This window comes from Sceloporus undulatus, chromosome 2 (genome assembly GCF_019175285.1).
Source record: "Sceloporus undulatus isolate JIND9_A2432 ecotype Alabama chromosome 2, SceUnd_v1.1, whole genome shotgun sequence".
NCBI classification, from domain to species: Eukaryota; Metazoa; Chordata; class Lepidosauria; order Squamata; family Phrynosomatidae; genus Sceloporus; species Sceloporus undulatus.
This window is the reverse complement of record NC_056523.1, coordinates 49,130,327-49,157,786: the sequence shown is the minus strand read 5'-3', so window position 1 is coordinate 49,157,786 and position 27,460 is coordinate 49,130,327. Positions and strand designations below refer to the sequence as shown.

Genomic DNA, 27,460 nt, shown 5'->3' with positions numbered 1-27,460 from the left:
TTGCCCTGTCCACTACTCTGCATAGGTTCTGTAAATTCAGACCAATGACTCCCCAAATTGAGACTATCCATCTAGCATGTGGCCTTCCTCTCTTTTTACTTCATTATTATTATTATTATTATTATTATTATTATGCTTTATTTATATAGTGCTGTAGATTTGCACAGCGCTCTACATATAAACAATAAAATAGATAAGAATTAACCTGCCCATGGCGTACAATCTAAGAAATAATAGCATAATACATATAAATAATACATAACAATACAGGAAAGGGTTCAATAAAACAGGCAACAAATTAAAAACATCAAATAGATGGATCTGGGGGATATACGACACAGAAGAATCAAAAATGAAACCAAGACTGCAGGCTTCCTGAACCCGTCGAATAGAGATGTTGTTAACAGAAACAGAAAAGGAGTATTGGAGGGAGTGCTTAGGTGGAAAGACAAGAAGCTCCGTCTTGGACATGTTGAGCTTCAAATGCCGATGGCGCATCCACTGAGACACAGCTGTAAGAAAACTGTCTCTCAGTGGATGATAGACTTCCTTCTATCATTCCCAGCATTATTGTCTTTTCTAATGAGCCATGCCTTCTCATTATGTGGCCAAAGTATAACAGCCTCAATTTGATCATCTTAGCTTCCAGAGAGGGTTCAGGCTTGATCTGTTCAAGGGCCTGTTCGTTTGTCTTTTTGGCTGTCCACGGTATTCTCAGAACTTTTCTCCAGCACCATATCTCAAATGAATTGGTTTTCTTTTTGTCTGTTTTCTTTACTCTCCAGATCTCACATCCATACATGGTCATGGGGAATACAATGGTTTGTACGATTTTAACTTTAGTGCTCAATTGTATATCTTTACTCTTTGGGATCTGTTCTGGTTCTTTCATAGCGGCCCTTCCTGTTCCTAGTATTCTGATTTCTTCACTCCAATCTCTATTTTGATCAATGATTCATCCAAGGTATGGAAACGCTTTGGCTATTTCAGTTCCCTCATTGTATAGGTTGAATTTGTGTAGATTCTCTGTGGTCATTAGTTTTGTTTTCAGCAGTAAGCATGCCTTTGTATTTTCTTCTTTTACATTCCTTGGCAGTTGTTTAGAGTCTGCAATGTTTTCTGCTAGTTGTATGGTGTAATCCACATATCTTAAATTGTTGATATTCCTTCCTCCTATCATCTCTCCTCTTTTTTCTGAGTCTAAACCTGCTCTTCATATGATATTTTCTGCATACAAGTTGAACAAATAGGTTAATAAAATGCAGCCTTCCCTAACCTCTTTGCCAATTGAGAACCATTATGTTTCTCCATATTTTGTTGTACATATTTTCCTATATTCTGTTGTTCCTATGTACAGATTTCTCATCAGGGCTATCAGATGTAGTGGCACTCCATGTCTTTAAGGTATTCCATAGCCTTTCATGATCTATACAATCAAAGGCTTTGCTGTAGTCTATAAAGCACATGCTGATTTCCCCCACCTCCCTGGAATGCCTTGGTATGCTGCATTGACCATTATGTGTTTGCAATGTGGTCCCTAGTCTCTTTCCTGAACCCTGCTTGCACCTCTAGAATTTCTCTCTGCATGTATCATTGACACCTATGTGGCAAATGTTTGAGCATAATTTTGCTTGTGAGAGAAATCAGTGCTGTGGTCTTATAGTTGCTCCAGTCTTTTGTATCTCCTTTTTTATGGATGGGGATGTATATTCATTACAGTGCACCCTTGGCTTACGCGGGGGATCCGTTCTTGACCCCCTGCATAAGCCAAATGCCTCGCATGCTCAAGCCCCATTCAAGTGAATGGGGCTCGTGCATGCGGTGGCGCAGTGGTGCGGCAGCACATGCGCACCACGGGTGTGTGCCCCATTCATCTGAATGGGACACACCTCCCCTTGTGCCCTGTGCACTCCCACGGGACTTTGCACATATGCTCAAAGTCGTGTATAGTATGCCCGCATATAACGTGGGTGTACTGTATTTCCAGTCTATCAGCCACTGTTTTGTTTTCTATATTTGTTTACTTAACAAATAATGCTGATTCTGTCTGTGTGCATTGTAGCAGTTCAATTGGAATATTGTCTGTTCTTGGTAATTCATTTTTCCCAATTCCTCTTATTTCAGCTTCCAACTCATTTTTAGAATTTGGGGTTCATCTTCATATGGTTCTTCATTCCATGTGTCATTCATTTTTTCATCTCTTTTATATACCTCTTCTGTGTATTGCATCCAGTGTAGTACCATGGATAGTTCCCAGTCGATTTAGTTAGTTGGGCTGAAAAAAGTCTTAGCAAAGTATTGTAATCCGGTTTGAGATTTTAAAAAGGAAGATCTGCTTTCTTTAAAAGGAAGAGCCTCACTCCTTCTGTATAATACATAGATTTCTTATAGAACGAATTCTTACAGTTTAAGTCCACTACTGTCTCTAATCTTCAGCAATAAAACTGGTTAATAGGAAGGCCATGTGCTGAGGTTCGAAGGCTACAGAACAGCCATGAAAACTTTGGCCTGAAGTGGGTGACCAAGTGTTTTTTATTTATTTGCTGCACTACTGTATTGTTTACATCCATCTTAAGTGGATCTTGAAGTGATGCTTGACTTCAGAAGCAGAGGATATATCAATCTCTAAATGATGCCTCTAGCATTTGTGAGAAAGTTGCAAAAGACTGATATATTCATTCCAGTGCCCACCACATGCACGGAACATATAAATGTGTGCAATGTTTAAGGACAAAAATATTGTCAAGCACTTGCACTTAAGAATGAGTCCTACAAGGAATTTAGAACATGAGATACTGACTCTCCAATTTCTCTGTTTTAAATCTTTCAGGAAATTTTATTGACTAAGAAAAAGTTTTGATTGGGAGATTGTGTTTTTTGAGATGATGAATGGGGAGGCTTTTCAGGTATTGTGATTGATTGGAGTTATTGAGATTGCAAAAGTACTTTACCTTTGATTAATGGTTTCCAGCGCCTTTAGCACTTTAGGCAACAGCAGTTTAAAAAAAAAGATGCTTACAGCAATTACTATTAGGCTTTCATTTTTAGAAATTAATCATTGCAAATCTGACAATCTAGACTACTAGAAATGAATCATTCATCTCAGAATTAATTATATTAACACAACAATCAACACAATTAGAGATTAATTATATTTTCTGGAGTTTTATGAGAATGGAAAACTAGACTTTCTTGTTACTCAGTGGTCATATTCAATTCTGCCAAACGTTTTTTATTGGGGCACTGCTGTATTGTTTACAAATGGTATGCTGTACAGTGAGCTATGGGTGAAAACAAATGAGAGAGGTTTATGACTCTGAACCTTAGATAGTGATCAACACATATTAGGGTGAAGGTCCACATTATCTATAAAACCAAAATGTTACATATGTGTCTACACTATAAAAGTTAAACCAGGGTGAGAATTGTGTCTTGTGGCTCTTCGGGCTGTCCTGTGTAACCCTTTTTGAGCTGCCCCCTGAAGCCCACCAATCCCAAAGTCCCCTTCAACCCCTGCTCCCCCAAAATTCAGGTAAACATGAGTTTTTCATTTGAGACAGCATTCCTTTGGGTCAGATTAAATCTGTTTGAACTGTTGACGTGGGTGCCTGAACATCTCCCTTAAAATACAGCTGAAATGACCAAAAGTCACTTTCACTCCACTGAAATGTGATGGGTTACTGTGGTCCATAGGAACCAAAAAAAGGTAGTGTGCAGCCTTCCAGACTCTGGAGCAGATTTAGCCCAGAATGGGTTTAATAAACAAATGCTAATCTCCAGTGTGACACTAGCTTAGTTGTTTTGGATTAAACTGTTGCACAAGTGGTAATGCAATGAGTTATGCACTGGGAAAAAATGCATTTTCTCCTCTGTTAGAAATTCATTTCCGCTAGCACAATGAATCTTATATTCATGCAGTTGCACCACTGGAGTCAAGCCAAAGATGTGTTTATTATTAAGGAGCTAAACTATGGCTCCAGCATACAGTGTTCTAGCAATTCATTTGTGTGTTCCAGTACTTTTAGAATTATTAGGAGAATGTGTATGATCTCATGTACAGTAAATAATAGCTAAAACATTAAGCTAAAAGAAACAGTAGTGGTTCTTTTTTATGAAGAACTTCAGTCATGTCAGCCTCGGCAAGTATTCCCAGCTTGCAAAAGTTGAGACTTGCAAACTGAGAATTCTCTTTACTGCCTCTGATCTCCCAGATCTGCTGTGCAAAGTTAAAATGGTTAGCACTGTTAAAGTGCAGAAGAGTTTTATATAAACTTGCAGCTTTCAAGTCTTTAAACTGAAATGCTAAATCGCAGAAACAGGCCCACTAACATAGTGCTTATGCTCTTCTGTTTTGGCTCTTATCTGAGAGTGGTGGAGCCAGCAACAGTGACTTGAGTCCTTTAGTGCCATCAGTGAGCTTATCTAAATGTTTGAGTGGGACATAGTTTTGCAACTCTTAGACCTGTCTCCAGTGGCGCAGTGGTTAAATGCCTGTACTGCAGCCATTCACTCAAAACCACAAGGTTGCGAGTTCAAGACCAGAAAAAGGGCCCAAGCTCGACTCAGGCTTGCATCCTTCCGAGGTCGCTAAAATGAGTACCCAGACTATTTGGGGCAAATTAGCTTACTTGCTAATTAGCTTACTTGCTGTTCACCGCTATGATCTTTGGAATAGCGGTATATAAATAAAACAAATTATTATTATTATTATTATCATCATCATCATATATTACATAGCCCACATCCCCAGCATCCTTTTTTTTTAGAGAGGGAGCATGTGACGAGGATTGTGTAATGTCTGTGGCATTTGGGGACATGTGATTATGCTAAAAAAACCATATAGGACAAGTGAAACCAGTTGGCAAGCATTTTCTCCCCCCCCCCCCCACTAATTTGTCTATCTCCATGTGCTTTGAAAGTGAATAATGAAATCAGAAAACGTTCACCACAAAAGATGTGGATGTGAAAACTCCAGCCTTTCACTCAATTTCTAAAATCAGCCCAAGTAGAAGAGAATATATTTTTGGCGGAGGGGAATGCTGAGGCTAGATAAATTATATCCATATAAGTCTCAAACATTTTATCTCCATTGCTGTTATGATGTGTTACTGTAAATATTAATAGATTCTCAAATGTTGTTGTTTAATATATATTTCTGTTGTGCTCAACACCTTACATCAGAAAGAAAAAAATAATACAATACAATACAAACAAAAACAGCAATGCAGTTACAAATATGTGCATTTTAAATATACAGTCACCCCTCCAAGTCCGTGGACTTGAAAATCCACAGAGGGGCAACAACCATTAACCTTAATGAGGTGCATGCCCATGGTGCACGCACTGCATGCATGTGCCCCATTCAAGCCTATGGGGCTTGAATATGCACACGATCTGGAACTCATGTGTGTGTGTGTGTCCGGAACGGATCCCCTGCAAGTTCCAAGGGGCGACTGTAAATGCACCAATAAATTTGTAACACAAGTTAAAGCCACCATGTAACAAAATATTAAAGTTGGTTGGAATAGAATGTTCCAGTTTCTGTCTCAAAGGTCCAAAACACACTGCATAAATGATCCAGTCTGAGTCCACTTGAACTGCCCTGGCTCAATGCGAGGGAATTCTCAAAATTTGTGAGACATTTAGCCTTCTCTGTCAGACAGCTCTGGTGCCACAATAAACTACAATTCTCAGGATTCCCTAGCATTCAGCCAGTGCAGTCCAAGCAGTCCCAAACTGGATTATTTCTGCAGTGTGTTGTGGACCTTAGTAATGAAGATGAATGACATATGGGAAGAAGAAACATATGTTAACAAGCTTGAGGAATGCTGACAAGCTAGAGTGTGTCCAGAGAAGGGTGACCAAAATGGTGAAAGGTCTGGAAACCATGATCTATTAGGAATAACTTAGGGAGCTGGATATGTTTAGCCAGGAGAAGAGAAGGTTAAGAGGTGATATGATGGCTCTGTTGAAATATTTCAAAAGGTGTCATACTGAGAATGGAGCAAGTTTGTTTTCTGCAGCTCCAGAAAATAGAACCTGGAGCAATGGATTCAAACTACAGGAAAAGAGATTCCATCTCAACAATAGGAGGAACTTTCTGACAGTAAGAGCTGTTTGACAGTGGAACACACTCCCTCAGAGAGTGGTAGAAACTCCTTCTTTGGATGTTTTTAAACAGAGGCTGGATGGCCATCTGTTGGGGATGCTTTGATTATGCGTTCCTGCATGGCAGGGAGTTGGACTAGATGGCCCTTGTGGTCTCTTCCAACTCTGTCATTCTGTGAATCAGGACAGTTAGACTGTATCTGTTAAACATAAAAAAAACAGGAAAGGGGAAGAATGGAGGCCTAAAATAGTGCATCCACAGCTAGCATCTGGATGAAGAGCAAAACAGGGCCACAAGGCTCCCTGGTCACAGTTTTTCCAATATGGTGAGATATTGTGTTTCTGTTATAAATGTACTAATTATTTCTAAATTTACTTCTATACCTAGAAACTGGTTTATAAAAAGTGTGTATATGTCTATATCCTCGCCTCTTTCTCTCTTTTCTGGTGATGCATTTTCTTTTTACTGGCAATGCATGAGTGGCCCTCACAAGTAGTAGGCCCATCACCCTATCTATTTAGCCCTGTATGGAGAAAACATTGTACCCAGAGCAGGCTTAGATTCAGAGGCAGAAGAAGTGAAGATTGCAGGAAAAAACATCAACAATCTAAGATACACAGATGACACAATACTACTAGCAGACACAAAGACCTGGAGCAATTACTTATGAAGGTCAAGGAAGAAAGTGCCAAGGTTGAATTAATGCTTGACTTTAAAAAGAACAAAAGTAATGACCAAAGAAGAGCTTCAGAAATTCACCCTAGACAATGAGAAAATTGAAATAATCAAAGATACCTTGGATCAAATATTGAATAGAATGGAAACTACCAGCAGTGAATTAGAAGAAGACTAGGACTGGGAAGAGCAGCTATGAAAGAACTGGACAAGATCGTAAAGTGTCTTTATAATAACAATTATAAACATTAAAGTGAGGATTGTCGAAGCCATGCGTGTGAGATCTGGACAGTAAAAAAAGCAGATTGGAAGAAAACCACCTCATTTGAGATGTGGTACTGGAGAAGACTGCTGATGACAAGACAAACAAATGGTTTGCCAATGCAATTTTAGGCTGCATCAATAAAAGTATAGTGTCTAGATGAAGAGAAGTAATAGTGCCACTGTATTCTGCTTTGGTCAGGCCCCACCTGCAATATTGTGTCCAGTTTTGGGCACCACAATTTAAAAAAGATGTTGAGAAACTGGAGCATGTCCAAAGGAAGGCAACTAAAATGGTGAAGGGTTTGGAAACCATGCCCTATGAGGAACGACTTACGGAGCTGGGGATGTTTAGCCTGGAGAAAAGAAGATTAAGCGGTGATATGATAGCCCTGTTTAAATATTTGAAGAGGTGTCACATTGAGGGGGGAGCAAAGTTGTTTTCTGATGCTCCAGAGACTAGGACCCGGAGCAATGGATGCAAGCTGCAGGAAAAGAGATTCCACCTCAACATTAGGAAGAACTTCCTGACAGTAAGGGCTGTTCGACAGTGGAACACATTCCCTCGGAGTGTAGTGGAGTCTCCTTCTTTGGAGGTCTTTAAGCAGAGGCTGGATGGTCATCTGTCGGGGATGCTTTGATTTGGATTTCCTGCATGGCAGGGGGTTGAACTGGCCCTTGTGGTCTCTTCCAACTCTATGATTCTATGGATTAAACTCTCCCTGGGAGCCAGAATTACTAAATTGAGGTTCTCGTACTTTGGCCACATAATGAAGAAAAATGAATCATTAGAAAAGATAATGATGCTAGGAAAGATGGAAGGCATTAGAACAAGAGGAAAACCACATGTCAGGTAGATAGACTCAATCAGAGAAGTCATGGTCCTGAGCCTGCAGAACCGGAGCAGAGAGGTTGAGGACAGTGGGCCTTGGAGATGTCTCTTTCTTAGAGTTGCCATGAGTTGAGGTTGGCTTGAGGACAGGTAAAACAACAATAACTGGGAGAGTGTCCACTGAGAGAGCATCCAGAGCACTACAATAGAGATTAATGTCTGTTGTGTTTGGCTGCTTAACATTTTAAGATGATGGCAAAGAGAGTAAAATATGTGAGCAGATTTCAAAAGCCTGAGAAGATCTATATAGACAGACAGACAGAAAGACAACTATACTAAAAATTGTTTAAGCCGGAGCTCAATCTTTAAAAAAAAAAAAAAAAGTCCCAGAAGTGAGGAGGGGAAAATCCTGAGAGATACCTGGGGATGGGTAGATTTGGGGGGTTTTTGGGGGGGAGCCCTGCAGAGGCCCCAAACAGTGCCCTACTGCTGAATTTGCAATATCAGTGATAGCAAAAGCTCCCCCTTGCCTCTTTTTACTTCAGAACAAGGCTCCTGTACACTGCACACATTGTTTGCCAAAGCTCCTGGAAGTCACCCAGATGTTCTAGTAGCCAGGTTTGAAAAATGTGGACATTTTGTGCAAACTGCTCCCTTAGTGTTTTAAAAAGTCAATATATTTTATCAGTGATCTACCCTGTCTCACAGGGTATCAAGCAATAAATCAGACTAATCTGAGATGTTCTTTTAAAAAGATGACCCCCCCCCCCCCAAATATCTGGTTCTCTTTGGTTGTTTGGATGACTTGAAATAGTAAAATACAGTGTTGATGTATACTGTTACTTATGTGTACTGTTGATGCATGGAGTGAGATAGAAGAAAATGTGGCAAATATTTGGCAGTTTATTTGCACCTTAAAATTGTGGCAGTAGAATGGTAGAATTCCCTACCACTGAGCTAGGGCAGAATGGTTATGCAGTGTAAGCTTCACTTTTACTTCATACTTGATAGCTGCTGTGGAAAGCAACTTTCTCAAAGCATCAATAATTTTTGAATTTGCTCACTGAAACCAGGAGTGTTTGATTTTCAGATCTATCAAATACAATGTACGGAGAAGTCTCAAAGTGTAAAGTATGGCATTCTTGGAAAAGATATATGACTATAGTAGTTTCTTTTTAGAGCTCTCTCTTCCTTTCACAGCATGTCTTGCTATACCATGCAAAGCATCTGGGAATGGTCACTTACAAAGTGTGTATTTCGTAGCATTTGCTGCTGTATCTATTAACTCTGCTGAATTTTTAGTTGTTAAAACAGCTGTTTTCTTCTTCACCCCTGAATCACTGACAAGATAAATTTTTAACTCACTCCTTATCTGTAGTCTGTAAAAACAAAATTTCCCACCATAACTCTGGTCTGGATTTAAAATATATATTATAGTATCATGCTGAAAAGTTTGGTGAGGTTTTAGACAAATTTAAACCTGTTGAATTGTACAGTTGGCCCTTGGTATCTGCTCGGGTTTGGTTCCAGGAATCCGCTGTGGATATTAAAATCTATGGATGCTCAAGTCCCATTATATACAGTGGTGTAATAAAATGGTGTCCCTTATATAAAATGACAAACCAAGGCTTGCTTTTTGGAATTTATATTTTAAAAATATTTTCAAGCAGTGGATGCAAAATTTATGGATGTGGAGGGCTGAATATACTAAGTTTGGCCCAGTAAATAAGCACTGGCTTGAGAATGAAACATAGTATAATAATCAAAGCCATAGATAGTTCAACCATCTAGTCAAGTACTGCCTACTGTGACATGCTATGGCTCTCTGGGTCCCCCCCCCCCCCATTACCTACTGCTTGCTGTGAGTTGAACCTGGGACCTGGGACCTTCTGTATGCAAAGCTTCAACCCTATAATTTAGGCTACAACCCTTAAAACACTTAACTGGGACTAACGTCTGCTGAAGTCAGCTTAGTTTATTTCTGTAAAGTATTGTACTGGTTATTGATTAATTATGTACAATGGATATCCCATTTTTCTATCAAGGCAGTTTGTCTCACTGCCTTGATAGATATACCAGGCTTGGAAAATACAGATTGAAAGAGGTAATTGTAAAAGCAACAGCACTAAAGTAGATGAGAAACTGGAAGTTGGTATACTTTAAACTTGCCAAAAGCTTTGCTCGGATTTAAAGTCAATACTACATTACTGAAGCCAACATGACTACATTGAGGCTGTCATACTCTGGCCATGCCATGAGAAGCCATGACTCACGAGAAAAGACAACAACATTAGGAAAGGTGGGAGACAGTAGAAAGAGAGGAATGCCACATGTCAGATGGTTAGACTAAATCAGGGTGGTCACAGATCTGACCCTGCAAGAGCTGAGCAAAGCAGTTGGGGATAGAAGCCAACAGCATAAAAAGAAAAACAAGAGATCTCTTCCACAAGATTTGGGAGATCACAGGGAAATTTAAACCAAGTGTGCAGATGTTCTACAATCAGAAGAGGAACATAATACATGATAGTGAAATAAAAAGATGTTGGAAGCAACACAGAGAAGAACTATATTAAAAATATGAAAGGTTAAATGACACACGGGAAGAAAAAACGTATGAAGATGAACCCCAAAGTTTGGAAAGCAAAGTGAATACTGCACTCAAAATTACTGCAAAGAATAAATCACCAGGAACAGATGACATACTGATAGAACTGCTATAATCCACAGAGACAGAATCAACTTTAGTTCCAACTAAAATTTGCCAGCAAATATGGAAAACTGTATTAATCCATGTAGTGATTTATACAAATGTATTCATCGTCTGTAGATTTTTAGTTGTGAGGAAGGAGTTATTAAAAAAAAAAAAAATATCTGGTTATGTAGTTGATTGTGGAGATGAGAAGATACTGTGTCCATCTAGTAAATTGCATTTTCTTGCATACCTATAGATATGGATGCCCATATCTCTTAATTGGCTTCCTAACTTCTAGAGATCAGGGCATGGTGCAATACATGTCAGGAAATGACATTGGTGTGGCCACTAGGGGGGGAGCTGTTGTGCAGATAATTTACAGTTCCAGTGGCAGCTAATGTGTCAGCATTCAAAAAGTGCATCATCGGAATGTTGATGCAACTGTCAACTGTCAGTTCTCAACTGTCACTGAGAGTAGAGAGAGACAGTTGGTGCCTGAGAGTGGGCAGTGAGATGGTTGTGTGTTACTGTGGCTGCCTCAGAGGTTGTGTTATTGTTGGCTGGTGTAAATAGTGTATATTAGAGACGGATGTCCAATTCACTGTGTATATCTATGTTGTAAATACTGCAAAGGAAGATTAAAACCCTCGTTTAGAGTGAAGACTTGTAAGAGTCATTATTAGTTGAAGACATCTTCACAGATTCCTTCTTCTTGGCATCCTGTCGATGTGGTTGAACTCTGCAGGTGGTCGTGGTGGACACTGCGCGTCATTTCCATAGGTCCCAACAAGGGTTATGGGCACAGCACACAGGCCACAACAATACAGGTGTGCATGTATGTGTACATGGTAACAACATTTTAGAAAGCCATCCCCAACATCTCTCTGAACACCAAAAGAAGGACAGTGTTTTACTAGAGAAACAGATCAAGATTGTAGGCATAGCCCCTGGGAATAAGATTATTTAGCTCACATGATAGGATTTCATTAATGAATATTAACCCAGTGAGCCCTGTGAAGCTGTCAGAGCAATGGTAAGAAGCCTCCTTTCAGCAGCACTGGCAAATTTAAAGATCCAAAGGAGAGAGAAGGATTCAGCAATATTCAAAGGTATGTTGTTTAATAACACTGTCCAAAAAAAAGCCATGTGTTTAAGTTGCCACCTTTTTTTCTGGTGCTGCTTTTAACATTAGCTGAATGGGAAAGTGGCTTAAGACATGCTATCAAGGGGCCATGCAACACTACCTCCCCAACCATGCTGACTAAGGAAGCAATAGAGTAGGTTGAACTTGCAAATCAGCTGGTGTAGGAGGAAATGTGCATGTACACAAACAGGTTAAATCATGTGACATATGAAAACAGTAACAGAAAGGGCAAGAAGAAAGGTGCTTGTCCTGTAAATGTGATGCAGGAAATAGGGTATCATCTGTTCAGCTGGAAGTGCCCTCACACCTAACTAACTGATGCCATTCACATGGCATATTTCTGGCATTTTCTAAAAATATCCCAGATTATCTTAGTCTCTTGCAAGAGTTAATGATGTGCCTCCCTCCAAAGCAAACAGCAAAGGAAGGTCAGATCAGGACAGATCATCTCTTTTTTTGTAAAACTGAGAAGCCTTGTAACATCCACATCTGCTGCAGCATCAGCATGGAACCACTGGGAGTTTTCAAAACCCACAATTTCACGGGTATCTCTTTTGAGCCGGCTTTCCAATGAACAGCTCCCACTCTTCCTTTCTGTCACTCTGGCTTTCCTTCCCTTTCTTGTGCAATAAAATCTCCAGACACTTCCATGGTTTATTGGGATGCGAAATAAGAATTGAGAAAGCACTGGATGTTTCTTAAGTGATTCCATATGGTCCCCTACACATGCAGAAACCTAAAGTGTGCTTCCATTTCCCCCCAGTGTACACTTACTTTTGTAGACAATGTAAGATCCAGTTATTTTTCCCCATAAAGATTAGATTGGCAGAAAACAAGAAATGTTACTTGACTTTTAGTTTGGGCCAAAACAAGGAACACCCAGCTGCCTGGCTCAGACTCCTCTCTGAGCATATCCACTCCAGAGAAATAAAGAGGAGGATTTATCCCCATGAACAGATCTGTAGGATGTTTGCCAGGCTCAATAGAAATCTTAGCTAGCTTACTGTAAGAAGGGTAAAGATCTCTTTGATAACCTGATGCAGAATACTAGCACAGAGTACCACACACATGGACAGGAGATGACACTGGTTTGCATACAGTTTGCATGCATTGTGTTTGGATGTAGATGCAGATTTAGACATTTCTGTAATCTAAATAGAAATACAATACATCTTGTGCCTAAATACCCTATATGCACCAAATCCCATACCACACAAGCTGAGCAGGGTCAGGTCTGGTTAGAAGGGAGACTACCGGGGGAATATGAGGTGCTGTAGGCTGTATTCAGAGGAAGGCAATGATAAACCACCACTGAGTGTACTTTGCTTAAGAAAACCCAGTGAAAAACATGGTGTTGTCATTAGTCAGCAGGTGGCTTGAAGGCACTAGGAAAGATTGACATTACATCTCAAACCAGTGGGAAGATTGTCGCAAGATGACTTCTGCTCCATCTCCTGTCCAGCCTGTGTGACTTTACGGTCCTGTTTTTCCTTCTGATGACTATTTATCTGTAGATCAGACTTGAACTAAGTATCTGTCCAAATAAAAAGGCTGCCTTCAAGCAGACACATACTTACTTTCAGAGTTCTTCTGCTTACAGTATACAATAAGTATATTGTTCTGTCCAAAGGAAACAAATGGTTTTATATTTTTTATTATAAGTAAACAACTATGTACAAGACATATCACAACAATAAAGCAAAATAAAACAATTCATCTCACAACTTTGGATTATGTTTTGGGTCTCTTGGGTTCTGTTCAGTGTAAGTTGTCACTTTAAAGTCCAGTGCTGTCTTTGGGTAAATCTAGTCCAGAATGTCCGACCAAAAGTTCAGATGAGATGATGGTTGTCTTCTCTTGTTTCTGTCTTTACAAAGTCAATGAGTGGGGACCATTTTCCTTTGAACCATTTGCTTCTGATTTTGGTCATCCTGCATAACTTGCCATTACCATAGGTCCCATATCTTTTCCCACCACATATCTAAAGATACCTCCCCTGTTTTCCAACATCTGGCAATTTCTACACAGGCTGCTGTAATGAAGAAATCTAAGAGGTTTTTATGTTTCAAATTTGAGTTTACGTCTACATCTATTGATAACAAAAACATTTCTGGACGTAATTTAACTTCTTGACTGGTAATCAGTGAAATTTGTTCAAGCACCAGTTGCCAAAATGTGTTTATTTGGGGGCAATCTAGCCACATGTGTAGAAATGTGCCATTATCACTACAACCACACCAACATTTGGGAAAAAACATTTTTAACCATTCTGGCTAGCTTCACTGGAGTAAAATACGACTTGTGTATAAATCCATGGATGCATATATATTAAATGCAATGGGATAGTAAAATGATGTTCCTTATATAAAATAGCAAAAGGAAAGCTTTTTTTTCAAGCCTTGGATGGTTGAATCCCTAGATGAAGACTCTGTGGATATGGAGGGCCAACTGTAGATATCTTTGATTGGATAATGGTATATTGAAATAGGTTTCTGTTGCGCAGAATAACAGCTGTTGGAATTTGGATACTGTAGTGCCATTCTGAAATACCTGTGCTGTACAGGCTGGGGGTGCAAGACACAGTGCAGGACAAGAACTGTACTGGATTGTTTTGATTGCTGAAGGGTTAAAAGAGCAGTCTCAAATGCTTGTGGACTAGTAGAAGTCAAAACCTTTGATTTATGATAATAGTAATAATATTCAAAAAATACTGTGTTAGGCATCTTGGAACACCTTTGAGACAGAGAGAAAGGTTTTTAGCATTGGCTTTGGACTGAATCTACAAAATCATATGCTACAAACCTCTCCCTCTCATGAGGATTAATATTCTCATTGCAGCAGCAGCTGGAGGCCTTGGCACAGTCTTTCCATATCTTAAGCCCAGAAAAGTTACATTTTAGACTGCCTCTCTCCAAATCCCCCAACCAGCATGCTTGATGGGCTTCCTACTGGGGGATTCTGAAAGTGCTGCTAATAAAACTTTTCTACCTGTAGCCTTAAGTCTTCAACTTTCCTGCCTCTCTTCTCTACCTCTATGCTTTGTCTTTTAGACACAACCATAGCATTAAAAAAATTACACTGGGACAAAATGAGTTTTAATACCTTAAATGTGAAATCGTGTCATACCAGAAATTTCAATTCTCTCAGTAATGAATTTGCTTAATTAGTTCCATGTGTGATCAGTGTCTTTAACAAAGTTATTAGTGGCAAAAAATATCTCTTTCCCACCTTCAGAAGACCACACTACACCCTTCCGTGGGATAGAAAAACTCTGTATAGTAGTTTATATTTCGCCTGGGTCAGAAACAAAGATGTGAGTTTCACATAAGAAGCAGTCAGAAATTCCATAGAACACTTTCTGTTGTTTTGGATCTGATGGGAGTGGTGGTTAGGCTGGCCATTTAAGAGACAATATGCTCTTAATGCATTCTACTTGAAAACAAAACAAGGACAGAGGGAAATTGGAGTTTTCCATGAGTTATTGTAGAGACAGAAAAATGGAGATTATTTTAGCAGAAAGGTTTACTTTAGCAATAGCATTGTAAGAACTGGTTCAAGTAAAATATAGACAAAAGGTTAGACCTAGTACATATTTCTTTTCTGCAGACACTGAGAAAATGCTTCTGTATTGGGACAGCAGTTCACCTAAAGGCCTGTCTGAGTCATCTGTAATCTGTTGACATGCAATCAATGGCATCACATGAGAGGGCTATACCACATCACAAAAACATTGTGTGAAAGTACCTGAATTAGATTGAAGAAAAAGAATCCAATAGGATGGAAAGAGAATAGAATCATGTCACATTACATGACAAGAGAAATGACAAGAATAAGGACAAGATTTTGCAGGACAGATTTTGAAGATGATAGAAATGAAAATCTGAGTAAGATTTGTTAACAGCTCACAGATAGTTTTCTGAACTGTGTATTCACAGGATTTCCATGAAGCTGCCTTAAAAGCACTAGGAAATGAGAATGACAGTGACCATGAGGAATCAAAACTCAAGGAGGGATTGAATGAGATCCAAGAAATTTACAATTTGCACCAAGAAATATTGGAAGAACTGGAAGAAAAGGTTCTCAACTGGTAAGTGATTAGGATGGATTTTATATGCTAGCATCTACAGTCTACTGTCCAGAAATCTTAAAGAACAATAGCCATCTATTCTCCCTCCTTCTTGATGAGGAACAATAAACCTATAACAATAAACATGAAATATGATAGTCAGCATTTATATTGTTCATGAAAATAGGTTTAATGTGTGAGTTGTTGAAGCATGTCAAACTTCAGAGGAAAGGGTGAGAGAATCAGAAATAGCAGATGTGGGATAATTTGCTGCTATAATGGTCTCATCTTCCAAAATTTAGCCTTTTTCCAAGGCTAGCCTTTACACTAAACCATGAAGTTTTAGTATGATATTATTACATATCCAATTATGAATGTGCATTCATCATTATACACTTGATTCACTAGAATAATATTCCATGATTCTAGTTATGATCATACATATATTCTACAACAGTACCATTAAAAAGAGCAGCCTGTAAACTGGTTCAGATTCATGAGCCATCAGCAACTACTCCCTGGAAAGTTTCTAAAAAGAAAGAAAGTTATAGTCAGTGGGCATATATATGAGCTCTTACTGGGGGAGGGGTGGATTCCTGACCTGCTATGGCCCGGTATAGACGGGCCCTTTGCGGCGCGCCCATGACATGCTAGGGTTGCTCAGGGTGGGGCGTGTACATGCCCTGCAACCCTAGCATGTCATGGGTGCGCTGCAGCTGCACAGCACCATCCAGCTGGTGTGTGCAGTGATGATGTGCGAGCAGTGCAGCGTCCAAACGGGGCTGAGCCACTGGCACATCATCACACCATCGCTGGTGCTTTGGCACGGCACAAGTACGCAGCAAAAAAGGAGCATTCATTGAGAGATGGAAAGAGCTTGACTCATGGTTGACTTACAAAGACATTCTGTTTAAAACTATACATTTGAAATGAAACCTATTGAAGCATTAAAACAATTAGATCCAAAGGCGCACTGGTATCTTTATTTAAGATTAAAGAAGGATTCAAAATTGATTTTAAAAACTCAGGATTTTGAAGAAGAAATCTCAGAATTCTCAAAAATTTTATTAGACACAGCCAACAAAAAGATAGCAAAACTATATAAATTCCTTAGAAATCTGGAACAGAAGAAAGAACCTGTCACTGATACAATGATAAATTGGGCATCTGATTAAGGGCACACAATAGATATGGAAATCAGCCTGTGAAAAAACAAAGAAATTCACAAAATCCCAAAGTCTTTGGGAAAATTTTTGGAAGATGGAGCATAGGTGGCATTTGACCCCTAATAAAATAGCAAAAATGTACAAAACAAGCCCAGGAACTTGTTGGAAGTGTGATAATGCACCCAAAACTTGGATTCATGTATGGTGGAAATGTCCAAAACTAAAACTTTACTGGAAAACCATACATAGAAAAATTGAACAGATGTTACAAATTAATTTTGAAATGTGTCCCGAAATGTATTTGTTAAACACATTAGACAAACTTTCTACACAAACCAAGATCAAGCATGGTAGAATCTTACTATATTTAGTAACCGCCGCCAGAACTACATTAGCCCAATTTTGGAAAACTCATGAGACACCTGATCTTGAAATATGGTGGGAGAAAGTTCTTGAAATGAGGGAGATGGACATTTTAACCGGTCGTTTATCTCATAAAGACATTACAGTAATAGAAAAAGAGTGGGACCCAATATTGACAAAGTGCAGGTATAGACAATAAAGGATGCAGATTACAATATGACAAACGCATCTTAAGCAATTTTACATTTGATCAGACTTTAATTAGTAATATACTTTGAGGTAACAAGAAAACAGTGAACAAGGGAAAAAAGAGAATTGTGACAACACAATGTACAGAGTTGAGAGTTGATTTCAAGGTAACTATGGAAGTATTTGTACAATTTTACAATGTATTCTCTGAAACCATGAAAGGGTATATATCTCTAACATGGTGAAATGGAAACTTGTTTTTTAGCTTTATGTAAATAAAATGTTTTTTTAATTTTTTTTTTTTTAAAAAAAAGGAGCTGCTTCCGCGTGCTCCTTTCTTGCTGCGCAGCAGCATCACACAATTTGGTTGCTGTGGCACTGCTGCAGAGCAAGGAGAAGCGACTCCCCAGTGCCTCTTTTTGGTGTTTTGTACCGTGCCTATATTAGGCGCTTTACAGACCACGCAAAAGGGCAGTCTGCTGGCGCCCTCATTTGCTGCGTGGAGGAGCCTCAGCGGCCAAACTGCACAACTCCTCCATGCCACAAAAAGAAGCCACAAAAAGTGGCTTCTTTTTGCAGTGCCATTATGATGCCGCAAAGCGCCATTGGCACACTTGCGGCGTCATAATGGTGCTGAGACGTGCAGACGCTAAGCGTCCGCTACATCAAAATGGCGGCGCCCATGTAGAATGGGCGGCACCATTTTGTACGTGCTCGGCATGTACTAGCGTTAGGGGCATCCGGAAAGGACGCCCCTTCCTAACCCTAGTACGTGCCAAGCACATACTTTTGGCACGTGCGGAATGTGCCTTAGATAATAAGAAGGACTGTTCTTAACATCCATAGAGGGAGAAACTACACTGGAAGAAAAGGTATATAAAAAAGGATAAACTGCTAAATTAAATTGAACCTGTTTATCTGACTTCAAGATAAATGCAGGCTATCCACTATATATTGTGGTGTGCTGAGTCTCTGACAATTCTCTTGTTTCTGTGGTTTTTGGCTGGCACCCAGAACAGAAGTTTATCAAGCCATTGGTAAGCCATATTCAGATTAGTGTATTGCAAGGTTGGTGCAGCAGAAACAAGGACTACCCTTCATGGGCCTGTTATCATGACTGATATAATTAAGACATTCAGGGCTGATGAGGGAAAATATTTGTATGAATTATGGCTGAGGGAGTTTCATTTTCTTTATCTGTTTATTATTATGTGGCTTTAGGGAAGAGCATCAAAAAGTGGCTGATGTTTTCCTCTCCAGAGAATCTAGATTCCACCACCACACATCTTACATTATGCACTTTGATAGGACCCTGGTTTTGCTGGATGATGCCCGTCTTAAATCTTCTCAGCTGGATACTGTCATTCGGGAGTTTGAGGTAAGGCCAGTCTGTTCTATCCTTACACTGACTCACAGTTTTGCTTCAGTGCTCTTTTCTTAACTTTCTTCCTCCTTGCCTCTCTGAAGTAGCCCTCTCTTCAAAGTTCAGGTTGGACATGAAGAGAGTGAATGACAAGTTAATTTAGGTGAGAGGTAAGTCTAGAGGACCATAAGTATGACCACACTTTGCAATGAACATATTCAATGTACAGACAATGAGAAAAATGGAAGAGGAAAATGTGTTCTCAAGTTGTATCTGAGAGTATCTAGGTCTATGCATTGTTCTTCCTTCCATCTGGGGAAGGAGCTTGCCAATCAAGGGCAATCCATGTAGCTATCTCTGATTACTGACTGGAGATAATAGTAGTAGTTTTTGTCTCTGGCAGCCTGGCCTAGCCCTACAGGGCTTGATAGAGGAAAAGGGTGCCTTTATAGGGAGATTTTGACCCTCTGTAGGCTGGAATATTCTCTCTCCCCTATATATATATGTAAGAAAAATCAGCATCACCCATCCTTTTAAAAATATTTTTATTCATATACGACATTGGGGAGGGGGCAATGTCCACATGTAGATGTAAAAAGGGCCCCAAGGGTAAAAAGTTTGAGTACCACGTTTGTGAAGTTATAATCCTGGAGCACTATAGCTCTATAGGTGGAAGAAAGCTGTTGAGAATTAATATGAGCTACGAAATGGCACATTTGTGCACTCTATAACTGTCTCATTTTGACAAGGAGAGTCTTGATTAATCCTCTCTCATCCCACTTTTTCATCTGCTTTTAAAATGTCCCAATTTCTGTCCCCTCCTTCCACTTTTCCTCTCTGTCCATGGCTTACTTCTGTTGCTACTAACTGAGTTCAAAAGGCAAAGGTAGCTTACCCTCAGTTAAGTCAGTAGGGGAGAGAGGAGAGGAGGTGGTGGGATCTTGTCCTTCCCAGTAGGCTCAGGTGAAAGCGAACTGCTGCAGCTTCCCCTAGCTCCTGTGTTCTTCCTCATTCCCTCTCTCTCATGTTGCTTGGCTCCACATGTCCCAGTTTTCTTTTGTGAAACATTGGAGGGTATGCAGTTGGTTTAAGAAAGCAGAAAGCATTTAAAGAGATAAAGTAAAAATTTAAGAGGCAATTTTTTTAAAAAAAATGTGTTAAGAGTGGCAGATTTGTCAAGAGGGAACTTTCATGATTTTTTAAAAAAGACAAAAATCGCCTAGAATTCTAAAACGTTCAGCCTGTGTAACATTTCAGGATAACAAGTGATTATTTATGCTAATGTTTGTAATAGGCATGCAGTAACTACTACCTTACATAGAAAGTATTGCAGCAACATTACCTTGTATGTTATTCTAGCCTTTGGCTTGAATTTGGGGGGGGGGGCACTTAGTCTCAGTTGTAGCAATAAATGTTTGGATTTTTCTCTCCCCAAACTGTCTTTACTCTGCCAATCCAGAGGTTAGTGCCTAACCTGACCCTCCCTCCCTCCAGAAAGGTCCCATCTCCCTTTAAGCTTACGTTTAGCAGTTGAATGCACTCACCTCTCTTGGGAGCAATTCAGAACCTGGCCTCAATCCTGCTCATCTTGTCTAGCCCATAAATCAGCCCAGCTCTTCTGACGATGCCTTTGGCATGTTTCAGATCAATGGCTCTTACACTCCAGTTTTCCATCTTCCTTTGCAGTGCCGCAGGATACAGGGGCAGGATGTATTTCACAGGACCATCATGGCCCCTAATATTAAGTAAGAGATAAAAGTTACAGTGTTAATGCCTTAGCCTTAGCCTTATGTGTTGCCCCTCAGTTCAGCTACAATTGGAGTTAATGGGATTTTTATTTGAGCCATAAATCTGAGCTCAGAAATTTCCTGTATGCACCGAGGATTTTTGTCTTGTTTTTAGCTATCCTCAGTCGTCTCACTCAGATATTAACCACTTTAAAGGAATTAGTTGAAAGAATGTAAATGCACCCTAAATCAGTTTGAGACTGACTCTGGCCAAACTAGGGGAGCAAACTAGGACAGCCAGCTCTTTTTTGATCACATTTTCTGTACTGCAAGTAGTTAAATTATGGCCCCATACAGACAGGCCAAAATAACGCTGCTTCGGGTCACTTTGGAGGTATGCTGTTTAAATTCTGCATGCGTACTAAGAGTCCGGAAGCTGCACCAAAGCTGCGCTCTAGTCCTTAGGACAGGATCGTGGCTTTAGCGTGGTTTCCGGACTCTTAGTGTACATGCATCATTTAAATAGCATACCTCCAAAGTGACCCAAAGCAGCTTTATTTTGGCCTCTCTGTATGGGACCTTAAGTCAGAAACTCAACAGATACCTTTCCCTTTCCCTGCAACTCCATGAAAAGAAAAGTTGCATGAATTAGGTGTCTCATCAGCCAAGGAGAGGCAGTGGTAAACAAGGAAGTATTATGAAGGCTTACCTGCAAGTGTTTAAACTTTAATTTCAAGCCATGTTTACAGGAGAGCTTGAGAACTATGATGGGGGGGGGTGTTGTTGTTGTTGTTCCTGATGATGATGATGATGATGATGATGATTCAAGTATAGTTTTTACTAGTTTTGTCATTTTAATTCCAATTCTTTCCAAAAATCGGCTCAAAGTGGCTTATAGAATAGGACCTAAAATGCATCAAGGCAGAATCCAAGGAGGGGGAAGGGGGAAGAAAAATATGATACTACTACTAATAATAATAATAATCCAGAATGAGTGTTTGATGTAAGTATTGAATATTTGTCAGGGATAACTTACATAATTCCCCTCACTGTCTGCCTCATTCATTGTTCTCTGCAATCCCTTGCTACATTTACGAAGAGTGAAACCTTTAGCTTTTCATTTTAATAATAATAATAATAATAATAATAATAATAATAATAATAATAGTATTTATTTATAACCTGCCTTTCCCTGTGTTGGATCAAGGCGGGTAACAGCATATAAAAAGAGAATAATTTTTATTTTATTTTATGTGAATAAATCAAAACACCAGAGAATAGTCCTGAAATGAATTGTTCATGTCTTACTCAATGGAGAATATCGCACAGGCCCCTGGAACAGGCCTTGTGTGTTACAAAAGGGTCTGGGATGGGGCTGGAACAAGTGGGGGCTGCATTTTACCGCACACAGGGAAGTTCCCACTCCTTTCTGTTCCCTTCCGTTCCGTCCCCCATCCGTCCCACAGGAGGCGATTTTTGGGAACTGTTCAGCAAGCATTCTCAAAAATTGCCTCCTGTGGGACAGATGGGGGACAGAATGGAAGGGAACGGAAAGGAACAGGGACTTCCATGTGTGCAGTAAAATGCATCCCCTATTCGTTTGCACTCGTTCCCCGCCCCTTTTGCTCCGGCCCCAATCCGGCCCGATGCGATAAACTTCAATGTGTCAAATGGTCATGAAGACACTTTTTTTTTTACTTTGTTAGCCCTATGATAAGTTTTCAAGCATGTGTCAAGTTCCTACAATGTACTCAGAGATTATGTGACCAGGCTTAATGGACTGAAAATATGAAAAGCTTTCAGTCTTTTGATTTGCTTGCATTTTTCCAAAACCAGTAGGAATTTCCTCTATTGACCTAAGCATCTTTATGCACATTAGCTATTCACATTTTTCAAAAATAAGCATGGCTTTGTGTGTATTTAATTTTACGCTATTTGTGAGGTTTATGCTATAATCACAAATGTATGAATTTCCAAGATTCTTTTTCACCTCAAACAAAGAACAGCACTAATGGTCAAATTCCTCTGGTAAAATTCTTGGCTTTGATATTTACCTTGAGATAACCATCCATTATGCTTATCATTCTGGCTCTCTGTGGTAGGATTCCTTCCATCTGACACCATTCAACAAAATACAGTTTAGGAGTGCACTAAAAATGTGCATTTATACATTTCACTTGAAATTGGTACTTTCATGGAGTCTAAACTCTGCTTTGATTATCAGCTTCCATCCCAAACATAAATCATCATAGGACTGTTTTACATCAATTTGTAGGGTTGGTTTATTTTTTTTACCAGTTTCATGCTGAAAGCAGAATGTGTGAGAATTTTGCTTCATATTTAAAAACAAAAACAAAAGCAAACTAATTCTTCTCAACTACACCTCCAGGATCAAACAGAAACAGATGCAATTTGTGATTAGATGTCCACATGTTTCTAGATTTGCACTGCATTCCCAAAAAGAAAACATGGGCACATAAATACTTTAGTGAATAAAGTATCCATTAATACATCCATTACACCATGAGTGGGTAACTGGAGGGCTAGGCCTCTCGGCCCTTCAGAAGACCTTGGGGGGGCTACATCCCCTCCACTGCACCTATTCCTGCAAAAGGCCAAATTTCTCCCCCCCCCCCATCCCTCCAGGGGGGCACAGGGGCATGTTTTGAGGTCTTCCTGGGAATGTAGAGGGCATTTAGGAGCATTTTGAGGCAAAAGGTTCCCCCTTAAAAAAAAAAAAACTTTGCTTAAACCCTGATGTATCCAGGGGCCACCAAACATGGTGGAAATGCCCTCCACAGTCTTCAGAGGTCATTTTAGGGTATTTGGAAGCATACCTCTAAAGGGCCACAAAAAGGCCCTGGGAGCATCATGCAATCTGTGGGCTGCACTTTACCCACTCCTGCATTATACCATCCACTTAGAGCCTCCGTGGACTCTATTAAACTGGATCAGTTTGAGTTGGTCAGTACCGATGATGTGGACAAGATCCTTGGAAGCGTTCGGAAGACAACCTGCTCTCTCAATCCCTGTCCCTCATGGCTAGCGGCTCAGGGGGACCAGTGGTAACTTCGTTGTTACACCGGATTATAAATACATCTTTGAGGGATGGGCAATTTCCATCCAGCTTAAAATTGGCCATTGTAAAACCGCTGCTCAAAAAGCCCTCCCTCGACCCCCTGATGCATAACAATTATCGGCCAGTTTCACTACTGCCATTTTTGGGGAAGGTGATCGAGAGGGCGGTTGCAATCCAGCTTCAATCGATCTTGGACGAAACGGATTATCCGGATCCATTTCAAACCGGCTTTCGGGCGGGCTACGGGGTTGAGATGGCCATGGTCGCCTTGGTCGATGATCTCCGTCTGGGCATCGACAGGGGAAGCGTGTCCCTGTTGGTGCTCTTGGACATCTCAGCGGCTTTCGATACCATAGACCATGGTATCCTTCTGGATCGCCTAGCAGAGATGGGAATCGGGGGCACTGCGCTTCAATGGTTCCGATCCTACCTCTCTGGGAGGTTCCAGATGGTGCAGCTGGGAAACGTGTGCTCCGATAAGAGGGCCCTTATATCTGGGGTCCCTCAAGGAGCCATTCTGTCTCCCATGCTCTTTAACATTTACATGAAACCGTTGGGAGAGATCATCCGGAGACATGGGACGTGGGGTTATCAGTACGCTGATGACACCCAAATAGTTTTCTCTATGTCTCCGACTGATGCAGTGACTGGGGATGGCATCTCTCCTCTTGTGGCTTGTCTGGAGTCGGTAATGGACTGGATGAGGGAAAACCGACTCAGTCTGAATCCAGAGAAAACGGAGGTGCTCGTGATAGGTTCCCCTGGCCCGGGGATGGCGGTGATTCCACCTGTCCTGAACGGGATCACGCTTCCTGTGAAGGACACTGTACGCAGTCTGGGGGTGCTCCTTGACTCGTCGCTCCACCTTACATCACAGGTGGATGCGACGGTCAGGAGTACCTGTTATCAGCTTCGGCTGATATGCCAGCTGCGTCCCTACCTGGGCCAGAGGGACCTTGAAACTGTAGTACATGCTCTGGTAACCTCTCGCTTGGACTTCTGCAATGCGCTCTACATGGGGCAACCCTTGTACCATACCCGGAAGCTACAATTAGTGCAGAATATGGCAGCCAGACTGGTTACTGATACACCCAGAGCCAGTCACATAACACCAGTGCTTAAAGAACTGCACTGGCTGCCTATTCGCTTCCGGGTGCAATACAAGGTGTTGGTTATTACCTATAAAGCCCTAAATGGCTTGGGCCCAGGATACCTTGAGGACCGCCTCTCTCCATACAATCCGCCCCGCACACTCAGAACATCTGGGCAGCAGTTATTGAGGGTTCCAGGGGCCAGACTTGTCTCCATGTCCAGGAGGTCTTTTACCATCTCGGCCCCGACCCTCTGGAATTCTCTGCCCAACGAGCTCCGCTCGGCCACCTCCCTAGCCCAGTTCAAAAAGGGGCTGAAGACCTTTCTGTTTAATCTTGCATTCCCCGATATAGGCCCCAACTAGCTTTCCCCACCCCTACATCAGCAGTGGCAAGCTGGCTGGAATTGTTTTAATTGTTTTTAATGTATCTGTATTTGCTTTGTTTATTTGTAATTTTGTATTCTTTAAGATGTTGTACACCGCCCTGGTTATATAGAAGGGCGGTATATAAATAAAATTTTTATTATTTATTTATTATTAATAAACATGCACAAAATACATAGAGGGGTTTTTTTCCATTGTAAAAATCCACAGAGAACTGATGGAGTGTGGACTTGGAGGTGGGTAAAGAAGGAAGTACATGGAAATGGATCTGATAGGTCTGGTCATCCCTTTTAGAAATTACCATGTGCTAGTAGGCAGCGGTGGGAGGATATCAATGCTGCCACTGTGTCAATTTTTTTCAAAATGTCTACTGCCAACATTGTGAAACTAGTCATATTATTGATTGTTTTCTGGTTATGGATGTCCAAGTTCTGACATTTACTCTCTTTCTCCCCTTTCTCTTGAGGACAGCAGTTTCGTGATGGCAATATCTTGAATGTGAAACATCAGCTCTTGAAAGTGGTGCAGCGCATATTCCAGTACCATGTGCTACTCACAGGTCAGCAAGACATAAAACTTCACACCTGCAAAACAAGAGAGTCTTTAGCTCTTTCGCTTTGTGCTCAGGCTATATCAGCTGTCCTTGAATTGAACCTAGTCCCTCCCCTCCTTACACCGCCACTGCTTTAAAGTGACTTTTGTTTTCTTCTATAAAAGATTTGTTGAGAGGAAGAAGAGAGAAAGTAATAGGTGTTGAGATGGATGGAGACAAGGACCAAGAAGAAGGGGAGATGTTTCATGGTGGTAGAGATAGAGCGGGACTGTGATCTGTTGGTTTTTTTTTTAAGAAGGGCCTTATGTCACAGATTAAGCCAGCATGGTATCATGGCTTCAGTGCCAAACTAGAACTGGGAGACCAGGGTTAAAGTTCCTGCTCAGCCATGGAAACCCACTAGAAACCCTTGGGCGAGTCACACTCTCTCAGCCTCAGAGGAAGGCAAAGGATAGCCCCCTCTGAACAAATCTTGCCAAGAAAACCCCATGATAATTTGCATTAGGGCTGCCATAAATAAAAAAACCTTAACAACAAATCTTGTAGAATATGGGTAAACGTAATTAGTTCTCAAACAGTGAAGACTGCATGTGGCATGTGACTCACAGCATTAGGTGAAGCAAAATAACAATTGGCGGGAAATCTGAAGTATATAGCACAATTAGTACTTGGATTGGAGACTATCTGGGAATCCTGGGTGCTTGTAGGCTTACAGCCAGCATGGTTAGTGGTCTGAGTGTTAAACTAGGACTCTGGAGACCAGGGGTCCAGTTCCCGCTCAATTGTGGAAACTCACTGGGTGATCTTGGCCAAATCACACTCCCTTAGCCCTAGAGGAAGGCACCGGCAAACCACCTCTGAACTAATCTTGCAAAACAAAAACAAAACAAAACAAAAACCCTCAAAACCCCAAATCCAACAAGAAACTCATGATGGGTTCCCATTGGGGTTGCCATAAGTCAGAGAATGATTTGAAGGCACACAACAGCAACAACAACAACAACAGCAACAACAATGCATTCCTTTTCAAGTGTATATGGAAATGGAAAAAATGTGCAAATAATATAGGAGATATCACAAGGGACGGGAGGCTCTCAATTTCGAAAGATAGTGAGGTCAGTTTGAAAATTCACGCCATTACGTGATTACTTATCACACCTTAAATTCTATGTAATGGCCTCCCCGAACGCTACCCAGATTCTGTGCAAAGTAAGACATCACATCGGTGGGTTCTTAATTGCAAATTGGCACCCTTGCACATGCTCAGTGAAACTCCAGATGACTGGAGCATAGCATATTTAGGCGAGTGAGAGAGAGGAACCAAGGAACCCACAATTTACAAAAGAGGTTGGGGGGGGATGGGAAGAATGGTTGAAAGAACATGCTCTATTCACGTTAAAACAAGGATATATTCACTCTTGTCACATTAAAACATGAATACAATGGTTATCTAATAGCTCCCGGTCCATACCTCTTAATTAGCAGGCAGCAGCCCCCCCTCAGCAATGCTGAAGGACAAGCGGAAGCAAAATTGAAGCGGAATTGCAACAAGGCTTCATGGCAAACTCCCCCTTCTGGATTGGGGGGGAAACAGGGCCAAAGGAGGCATGCACATCACACCAAAAAATAGCGCACTGAGTGCGAAGTTGCCTAGGAATAAGGGTTTGTGACTTCGCTAGTTCACCGAATTTACTTAACTGTGGATTGACATGTGATTGTGTTTGGAGTGCATTCGCATGACTGCGTTCATAGAATCATAGAATC

At 40.7% G+C, this 27,460-nt stretch overlaps 1 protein-coding gene across 5 annotated transcripts in view; it reads left to right on the top strand.

The window, feature by feature from the left end:
- Positions 1-27,460, top strand: part of FGD5 (FYVE, RhoGEF and PH domain containing 5) — a 232,916-nt gene that overhangs the window by 143,386 nt on the left and 62,070 nt on the right. For 4 of the 5 annotated variants that reach the window (XM_042451717.1, XM_042451716.1, XM_042451713.1 and 1 more), the window contains exons 6-8: positions 15,649-15,800; positions 18,719-18,875; positions 25,615-25,702. In XM_042451717.1, the coding sequence (XP_042307651.1) occupies positions 15,649-15,800; positions 18,719-18,875; positions 25,615-25,702 (397 nt within the window). The remainder of the gene's footprint in view (positions 1-15,648; positions 15,801-18,718; positions 18,876-25,614; positions 25,703-27,460) is intronic. The other variant, XM_042451714.1, reaches the window with a different exon arrangement.